This window comes from Hydractinia symbiolongicarpus, chromosome 1, assembly GCF_029227915.1.
Source record: "Hydractinia symbiolongicarpus strain clone_291-10 chromosome 1, HSymV2.1, whole genome shotgun sequence".
Taxonomy (NCBI): domain Eukaryota; kingdom Metazoa; phylum Cnidaria; class Hydrozoa; order Anthoathecata; family Hydractiniidae; genus Hydractinia; species Hydractinia symbiolongicarpus.
Window position 1 is genome coordinate 9758726 of NC_079875.1, and position 9864 is coordinate 9768589.

General features: G+C 33.1%; 1 protein-coding gene across 1 annotated transcript; it reads left to right on the top strand.

Moving 5' to 3' along the window:
• The first annotated feature begins 4994 nt into the window (after positions 1 to 4994).
• LOC130636997 (uncharacterized) lies at positions 4995 to 8532 on the top strand. The gene is made up of 4 exons (XM_057446855.1): positions 4995 to 5278; positions 5981 to 6204; positions 6470 to 6662; positions 7339 to 8532. Exons 1-4 carry the CDS (start codon positions 5072 to 5074, stop codon positions 7585 to 7587), a joined length of 873 nt encoding a protein of 290 aa, XP_057302838.1. The 5' UTR covers positions 4995 to 5071; the 3' UTR covers positions 7588 to 8532.
• The last annotated feature ends 1332 nt before the right edge of the window (positions 8533 to 9864 follow it).

Genomic DNA, 9864 nt, shown 5'->3' on the forward strand with positions numbered 1-9864 from the left:
TAACTCGAACACACACATGCATGTACATTTGATAAAAGCAAAAAAAATCTTACGTCGTATCGATGCTGAAATTATTGAAAAATACTGTTTGCGCTTGTTAGAAATTATTTTAGAAAACCGAGCATAGAACTTAGGCTAAACGCCGACATCCAACCTCGTTCCCAGGGCATTTTGCCTTGTGATGAAGTTGTTAGCGGCGACAAAACCACTCCGTAATAACGGCTCGGGGCCATAAGACCCTGGGAACGAGGTTGGACGACATCACTAGTGGCGTAAAATTTCCAAGCTCTACTTGCAATATACGTTCAATGTAATTTTCTTCTTTTTTTTTACTTTTTTTATCTATATCATATGCTTTTTGATAATTCCTGGTTCACATAACGTTTGGCGTATAGGTTAAACACCCGAAGATACCATTTCTTCTCTTTTAATTCTCAACCTTTTTTATATTGTCGAATAAGTCGAATACTTGTATCCCATGACTACACCAAGTTTAACCGGGAGTGACAGCAGTTGTTTCTCGTTTTTGTTCGCTTTGATGCCTCTTGTTAGTGCAACCTCGTTTTCAGGGTATTTTGCCTTGTTGATGAAGTTGATAGCGGCGCGAAAAGCATTGTTCATTGTTGGCCCTACGTTATGACAGCGCAGGGGCCACAAGACAAATGAGTTTACTGTCAGTGCTGGTATTATTCGAAATCAATAACCACATCCACTTCTTCCAAAAAGTGACTTATATATGTGAATTATCGCATACTGTACGTTAATTTATGTTTGTAGCACTGATATAACAACTGTATGCAACTTGCAGTTCTTTTTTTGCAATTTTATTTTAATCTTCAATTCATCAATGCAACCTGCTACCTATTTTAAAACAATTACAGCTCCAAGGTGCTTTTTTCCTACTGTAGTGGTGTTGATGTAAACCTTAAAAAACTTTAAGCAACGACAATAAGCAATGATTTCTTAGCTTCCAGCAAGTAACCAAATTTCGGACCAAGTTCACACAACTTTCTTAATTTTTATAGGTAAATTTTTATCAAAGCACATCCGTATTTTTATTCTCAACAAAGAATGTTTCACCCCGATCGGACCTCCGATCATGACGGGCGAGTATAATAATCTGGGTAAGTCATATTAAAGAAGAACAACTTTGTTCATCACTAACATACTGCACGGTAATTCAGTTCCGCCAGTACACGGGAAATTCAGTCTGCGCATGCGCTAACTTTTGAAATCTCAAAATGCAAAAATTCTGATTTAACATGCTAAATTACAAGGCATAGTGCTAAAATATTGTTCACTTTGTATCTAATAGGCTTGTGTGACACGCAATGTACGGGTCACTTTTTTATTACGCTAAAATTTACCAAGTAAAAAACCCCGCAAATCAGGGGGTTACTATTTAAATGTTTAATTCTCTTTTCTTATTACCTTAAAGAATAAAACTCTATTTTATTAAAGCTAATTTTTATTTTATTCGCAAATATTTTCATTTGTTTCTTTGTTTTAAAAACCCCGCTGGTCGTTATAGATAGAATAATTTAATTTTACCCCCTCACGGAGACAAAGTTTATCAACTGAAAAGAAGAAAACAGGAGCGAAGAAGGTTGTCTCTTTTTCAAAGTAATCCTGAAAAAATTTATTTCAAACAATGTTTACTCATCATGAGGTTAGGTTGAAGGTTATTTGTTTCTTCTATATATTCAATTTTTGTGTTCTGGGACTGAGGTTGCTTCCTTTTATAGAAATTCTATCGGATTCGAATATGAATGTAATTCGAATCTGAAATGTAAAGAGCAAAAATGTTTTGTTGTTGTCAAACGAAGGTGTTAGTTAGAAATATTTCTAACGTACGATGGTTTAACATCACAAAAAGAACTGATTAAAAATGTTTCAGGCAATTGTATGCATCTTCAATTCGTTCTCTTTGGGATGAAACTAAGTTTAGTATTCGAATTAAAAAACTGATTGGATTTTATTAAGAGAACGCTACAAAAACAGGTGCGATTATTTATTTAGATTACTTAGTAGAGAAATGAACTTGGGTGTATAACGAGTTTCTAGCCTTTTCTTTCAGAGCTAAATTTTCCTTAAATATTAAGTTTGTTGTTGTGTCTTGAGTCGGAAACTATTTTTTTTAAGCACTTATTTTGTAAGTACATACTCCAAAAAATGGTTCAGAAGTTTAGAATATCCTAAAAATATGTCTAACTTAATAGTTTGTTTTAAATATGAACAATTGTATGACGCACAAAATTTATTAGAAGTTTAATATTTTTATTGTATATCAAACGAACTGAACTTTTTTTTGTCCAATCAATTGGCCGCTACATGTAGTAGAATTGACATTAGCTAGCTATAGTAGCTTATAGCATGTTTTTTTTCATTAAGGCATTAAATTTTTTCAGGCCATAGTCATGTTACGAACATATTGAGAAAAATGAGGATAGCATTTATCAAAGAAGTTCAGAACATTAAAGACTGAAACTAACACACACTATTCTTATAAAAACAGCGTGTATATCCTAGAAGGGTATTTACATAAACTGTAAAAAGTAATTTTTCCGTTGTTACTGTTTCTAACACTACAGACTGTGTGATTAGGTGTTGATGTCGTTATAAAAAATCTAAACCTAAAACCTAACCTTAAATCAATATTTACATCTGTTACGTTACCTTTTGAAACTTATTCGATTCTTAAATTCGAAAACGCTGCATTGTTATCTTCTTTGATTTTATGCGTGATTTTCTAACTATAAGTTTGGGTCTGTTCTTTTAATATTTTGGATTGAAATATTTCTGTAGATATGATTCAAGTTTTCATATTTCTCTTTTATGTGTTTTCAAATGTAAATTTTTTATATTTTGAGTATAACTTTGAAAGGTTTGCCGTATGCAATAGACTAAACAGCTGATTTTTTATGACGTTGAAAAATGTTGGATTTTTTTTTAATGTTTGGTATCCTTTTTTTCTGACATATTTCCCATATAAACATGTCCCTTGTAACTCATGAAGAAAAGTCTCACACAAAGATAAAATAATCTAAGTTATATACAATATAATTTGTGTATTTCACTTAGCAAACATAAAAATAAAAACGGTACAATGACATAATTCTTTAAATAAGTCTTCCAAAAAGAACCATATAATGTGCATAGTTGTGTTTGCAACAAAGAGTATCCCAAACGATTGAAACCATACAAGGAGTAATCCATAAACACTTTAACAGGTTGTTGATGCCACATGGAAACTAAAAAAAATATGACAGTGGATTTTTAATATTTACATTACCTTAACAGGATAAATTTTAAAAAATGCTTTTCCCTTGGATTTTTTTTTATTGTATTTCATAGAAATTTCATAATGACTGGAACGTTAAGCTTGTGCAGGTAAAAAAGACGTGCATATAAATTGTATAGGAGCAAATATAAAAGTAAAATTAAGTTATTTTAAGCGAAATAGATTTAATCACTTATTCGCAAATGTAAATCCTCATTATTTCGCTTTTTTTTCCTCGCAGAACTTTTCCCCTGTAAAGAGTATATAGACATTTTTTAATAACAAATAGTTTTATAAGAAAACAAGCCTTAAAATGCTTAGAAAATCCCCAGCCCCAGCGTGTTAAGATCCAATTTCTGAAGACCTTGATATTTACATTCACACAATAAAAATTGCATTTTTTCAAGTCAAATAAACATCCTAACAAGGCCTTATCCTAAAAATAACAAAATCAGTTTTTTATCCAATAAAATAAAAAATGTTTCAAATAAAATACATAAAATAGAGAAAAAAAATTAAGAAAAACCTAACCATTCTCATATCATTTCTTTCTAAACGGTCAAACTTCCTGCCCATGTCTCACTACCGTACAACATAACACTTTTTACACAGGCCTCATACAACCTACCTTTTAACTCTGCTAGTCAACAAAGGAAGTGACTCTCTGAACTTTTTCCAAGCAGAACCTATCCTGCAAGTAACACTTCTTCCAACATCCCCTTCACTGCTCAACACATCACCTAAGTAACAGAAGTTCTCAACTATCTCTAACGAGCCACTGTTGTACATCATTGAAGCTGGAAATACTTCATTCTCTATAATCTCACCTTTGCAACGATTGCATACAAACTTAATGTTAGCTCTTAACCTTCCACCAATACTACTCCAGTTCTTATGTACCCAATACTTGCAAGTTTGTCATAAAATGAGTTACTAAAAATGTGATTTAATTTTTTTTAACCCAACCCTCTCATGTGTTCGCTATGTGCATTTTCATCTCCAGAGCTCTTTGAAATGAAAATCTTGAAAGTATCTCAAAGAGCTCTGGGGTCGAGAATGCGCCATGTGTAGATTCAACTGTGGTGGTTTTTGCTACACTTTGGTTGTAGTATTAAATGTTAGCAAATGTAAATGCGTCGGTAATTTCTAGTAGTCTTTAAAAACACATACATGTGGAGTACCATATTCAATGCTATTTTAAAAATGTTTTTTTTTAAAAAAAAAAACATTGATTAGCATACATAGCCTTGACTTTATTTCCCTTTATTTTTTTAGAAAGGAAAGTAGGCTGTTTCTTTTAAGTTCTTTTGATTTTGGTGTATTGTTAATAAACTTCAATACTTAAAGTTATAAGATAAATCGTCCAAGTATAAATCATCGTCCAAAGGCATAATAGAAACCGCTGATCCCCGTTATTAGTGTCGAAATATATATTTTTCGTAATTGCTTTTTAAAATGAGTCACGCTGCCAAATAAAAGTCCGTGTTTATTTACATCGTAACCTTGGCAACCTGAATTCATCTAAACTTAACAATTAAAAATGTATAGAAGTCGGTTCATTATATTCTTTTTACACTGAAACCCAACCTTGATCCCAGGGCCTGTAGCGTTTTTTGATATGAAGATATATCAAAAAACGCTACAGGCCCTGGAATCGAGGTTGTACTGAAACCACTAATGAATAAATTATATTCTATGAAAAGATATTGAGAAGAAAATATCTGCTCATACTTTGCAACGCGAAATCAAATCAGGACACGAATCGTTCATCGAGAAAAAGCTTCACTTAAAATGAAGTCTGTTCTTCTGTTTTTTGTTTTTACTGCCACATATGTAGCTGCCGTGCAGGGAGTGTCACAAAATGACGTAATGGAGAAAGTTGGAGGAGCTGATTTTTCTTTTAAAAAGAAAGGAGGGGAGTTGAAAATTGGAAGAAAAGGGAAAAAATTATGGATGAAAATAGGGAGTATTGTGGAACTGAATGAGAATGGAGTACAGGTATATGTTTTATTTATTATTTACTTCTTTCCATAAACTTTTTTCTGTCTTCTATTTTGTCAATTACGGAGTTTCATACCGCGCAGGTCTGGGCACTAGCGAACGCCCGTAGGGACAAATTTTTATATCCCTCACAGAGCGTCGTAAGGAATGGCGGATGGTTAAGCTCAAATAGGATTTGTCAATTCAGTTAGATGAGCTGAATCGCTGAATTTATTTTCGCCGGGATCAATTTTTGTAAATTTCACAAAAATTAGCTAATTATCGTGAAATATTTCGCGAAAATTAACTTTTGATTTCCAAAATGTTTTTGGGATATATAACGAGCCCTCGAATCTGCCACGTTTCCAATTTCCTTTAAACCTCATCTCGATAGAAAAAATCAAAGAGATCTTGAGAATGAGGGCAACCTCGGAGAGTGACTCCTCTTCTTAACTAAATGAAGTTTTGGTGAGAAAAATAAATATATTTGTCAAAAAACAAAAAAAGGCCCTGAAACAAAGTTGGTATGTTTGTTTATTTGGGCTTGTTAGACGTAACAAACCCTAGAAACAAGGTTTCTTACGTAACATTTAAACTATTAGAAACAGTAAGAATACTGTGAAAAGTGTTTCATACTAACGCATGTCAGGTGGATCTCAGACACGTTCTTCGTTTTATGTATATTTTAATAACTTTCAGTCAAATCTTGCTTTTGAATAGATTGGTGGAAAAATTGATTTCGAAAATGTCACCTTTCGATTTGAAAAGACGAAGAATGATTCTACTCTTGGAGTGCAGGCTGCTGTCATCAAAATGATAGCTGAGTTAAATGGAAAGACCATTGAGATGATCTGGTACGCATTTCGCGAAGATGGAACTATCACTGGAGAAGATGGCAATGAGTATAATGTGAGAAAAGGGAGTATAAAGATGAACTTGAAATAGTAAGCAGAATTTTTTGTTCCTAAATTTGTTTACAAAATACAGAAAGGAAGAGCTACAAGCTACCCATTTCTTGTCACCATTTTTTTCTTCACCCGCCACAATCCTTACTAAAAAAATTTGGGCGAGTTTTTTAAAAACAGGCGTTTTTCCCCAGTTGATATATTTAAGCGCACATCATTCTATATTTTTTATAGCTTAATGGATACCCAAAAATTAAGTGGTACTTTAAATAGGAAATTTATAATTTTTTCTCTTTTCTTATAGCGACATTACTCCTTACAACGCCAGCGTGATATACAGAGAATTCGACTTGCTGACAAAATGTGGTAAGGGCACCAAGAAACCTGAAAAAGATAACAAGCGCAAAGGTGGCCGCAAAGGGGGCAAATCTAAATCAAAAAGAGATATTATCTCAAGTAGAGTGTGTGATTATGCCAGAATAACATTTTCACCCTCAGTAAGTAATTCAGCAGACTTTTTAATGACAAATTTTGTTACTGTGTCTCTTAAGTTTTATAAAACTTGCAACCTCTTATTTACAACGGGGCATTTTAAAACAGTTATTAACTCATAAACGACAGCCCACGGAAATATCCTTGTAAAAACCGGAAAAAACCACTCTACAGTTAAATCGCCATAACTCCCAAGAAGCGGGTTGTTATGAAAGAAGACGAATTGAGCTGCCTGACAGTACCAAACATAGTAGCACTTTTTCTTAGCCACCAATCAAAAAGTTATTTATTTTTTGATCAAAAAAGTTTCTTTTTACAGATGGGTGCATACTTTAATGATTAAGTTCTATTCTTACCAGCATCCTACATCGTTTTACAAAATAACATTTCCGAAACATGTTCTCGGTTGTAAATTCAGTCGCAAGCGAATATGACAACTAAATTGTCTTCGAAGCACACTTGGGGTATGGCCTACAACTTTGTATTGTTTAAGTAGGTTGATCTCAACAGTTGCAGAGTACTTTCTCACCTGTTATAAAAACATCTTTTTGTTGCCGTAAGGGGCTATATATACTTTATTCTGGTAATAACGTGATAATTCAAAGACAAAGTTCACTTACACTTGCGAATGATAAGGAAAATGCAAAGAGCAATGAGAAGGTTTTTATTTTCAATATTTAGTATCGCGTTGGATCTACATGGGAGGATATGCCAGAGGGTTTTCCAGAGATGCTTCCCATTCAAAAAGCCTACGGTGGTGTGAAGTTGCGTTTCAAAGTCGGTTCAATTTTTTATGATCCGGTCACCGAAGTGGGAGACGATATTGATGAACCCTACCCTGGGGATACATCCACCGCTAATCGTGCTGTCGGAGCAACTTCCTTACTCTTGCTGCTTGGATCATTTCTGATAAAATTGGTTGTCGTCTAAATTAGGCTTAAGACGAATAAGTTTTGGCTGTTTATTTGTTGTTGTTTTTAACGTAATTTTGACATTTGCTTGACGTCATTTTTGACGTGTATGTAATGCGATTTTGACATGAATTTAGTTTAATTTGGCGTGCTTTTTTATATAAAATTGAATTTTTGTCAAGCAATTGGTTTTCCGTTTTGCTTTTACATATAAAAATGAATTTTCCTATTTTTTAAATCTACTGTTTCTCTGTTTTAAGACAACTTTTTGACATTTTGTTTGAAAATTTTCATGTGTGACATACATGTCAACTTTCTCCCCAAAAACGTATTCCTGGACAAAGTAATTAGAAAAACCTTTTAGTTTTTTTTGTTGTCACATTTGTGGTTTATTAATTTATTGAGAATTATAGATTTTTTGCACTGTGAATTTTTTCGAACTTTCTCACGGATGCGACAAGAAATTTGTTTAACACTATAAATTTTGTTTTAATATATTTTATGAATTAGAATTTTTTTGGTAGGTTTGAATTCATTTAATATGAGCATAGGAATCACCCTTTTTTAAAGAAACCTGACTTATTCTACATTTTATATCTTAAATATTGTTTTAATAAATGGTTCTAAATTAGTATCTTGTCTGTCAAGCGGACTGATAAATGACCATCCAGGATCTGTGCAAGTAAAATATATGAAAAATAAGAAAACCTTCTATATATACACAAAATACCAGTTCTGGAGATTCGTTTCTTGTAATTCTTATAAACTTTTTTCTGATAAAAAAAGTGTGTACGGAATGCGTGGTTTGTAAATATAATTATCTTTCAATACCAGGTTGCCAGATGCTAATAATGTTAGAACTAGGAGGGTTGAAAGAGAGTCTAGGTTGCACGCATTTAGTCACTTGAGTTAGATTGTATGATGTAAATTAAATGTTTATAACCTTATAAAACACCTTTTTTGATGTTATGTATTCTGCTATCCCTACGTTTTCCATGGCTAAATTAATATTCGTGGGTTTTCTTCTTTTTAGCTCGCCCTGATGCGGCTTCATTTGTTACGGCGAAGACTTTTCATTTGCGACTTGCCTTATACAGCGTCTCGTTTCCAAAAAACAGCTTACATGTGGTCGAATTACTTAACTGTGGAGCTCAAGAAATAAAATTAGGGTATAAGTTTGATTTTAGGCAGAACAGAATAAGACTCGCTAAAAATTGCAGGCTTTTGTAAAGAGCTGACCGCATACCTCGCGCTATAGCTTCTTTGTCAAAATCTCGATTTTTTTTAATGTAGAAACAATGTCCGTACATCCGACATCCCAAGAGTAATGTCATCTAACCCTTCCTCGTGCTGGTTATAACCATAAACAAGAAGCCCTGGGGGCTCTAAGAATTTCCGCGCGCTACCAAAATATTTGATGAAAACCTGCTAATTCGTTGTGTTATTGTGCCAAACATTCGAAGGGGTTCGGTGCATGAACCTCTGAAGATAAAGCACACCACTGACATTATATCTTACAACAAACGCAAACAAATCGAAACGTGTCATTAAACTCACATTTAAAAGAAATTGCTAACAAAAAATACAGCCTATCATTCATGGTTGAAAGTCTTGCGATTGAAACGTTTATGGTCCTAAACGGCATTAGTTGACAAAAAATCAAAATTTTGATGTGACCATCATTTTCAGCATACTTTTTTTATTAACTGTGTCAATTTTTGTCGAAAATAAAGCAGTTTTAATTTTTGGGATAAATTTTGGCCTGAAATGATATTTAGGTGACAAAAAATCAAAATTTTGATGTCACCATTATGTTCAGCATACTTTATTTGTTAACTGTGCCAGATTTAGCCGAAAATAAAGTGGTTTTAATTTTTGGACTAATTTTGGCCTAAAATAGCATTTAGGTGACAAAAATCTAAATTTTGATGTCACCATTATGTTCAGCATACTTTTTTTGTTAACTTTGCCAATTTTTGTTGAAAATAAAGTAGTTTTAATTTTTGGACCAATTTTGGCCTAAAATGACATTTAGGTGACAAAAATCAAAATTATTATGTCATCATTATGTTCAGCATACTCTTTTTGTTAACTGTGCCAAATTTTGTCGAAAACAAATACCAATTTTGGCCTGAAACGTCAATACGAGACTTCCCAGTAGTTAAGGAGCTTGGGTACGAAGTTTACATCTGTGACTGAGCAAAGTGAAATCCCATGGTCGATTTTTTCTCAAAAAATACTCCGAAAGAAAAAAACGACGGTTTTAAAGAATTTCCTACGCCTTCGGGCGCGGAAA

Bases quoted from the DNA above. Each gene is read 5' to 3' on its own strand.
- LOC130636997 (XM_057446855.1), top strand. From the start codon at position 5,072: ATGAAGTCTGTTCTTCTGTTTTTTGTTTTTACTGCCACATATGTAGCT. The intron at 5,279-5,980 runs GTATATGTTTTA...GCTTTTGAATAG, and splicing joins TGAATGAGAATGGAGTACAG to ATTGGTGGAAAAATTGATTT. The intron at 6,205-6,469 runs GTAAGCAGAATT...CTTTTCTTATAG, and splicing joins ATAAAGATGAACTTGAAATA to CGACATTACTCCTTACAACG.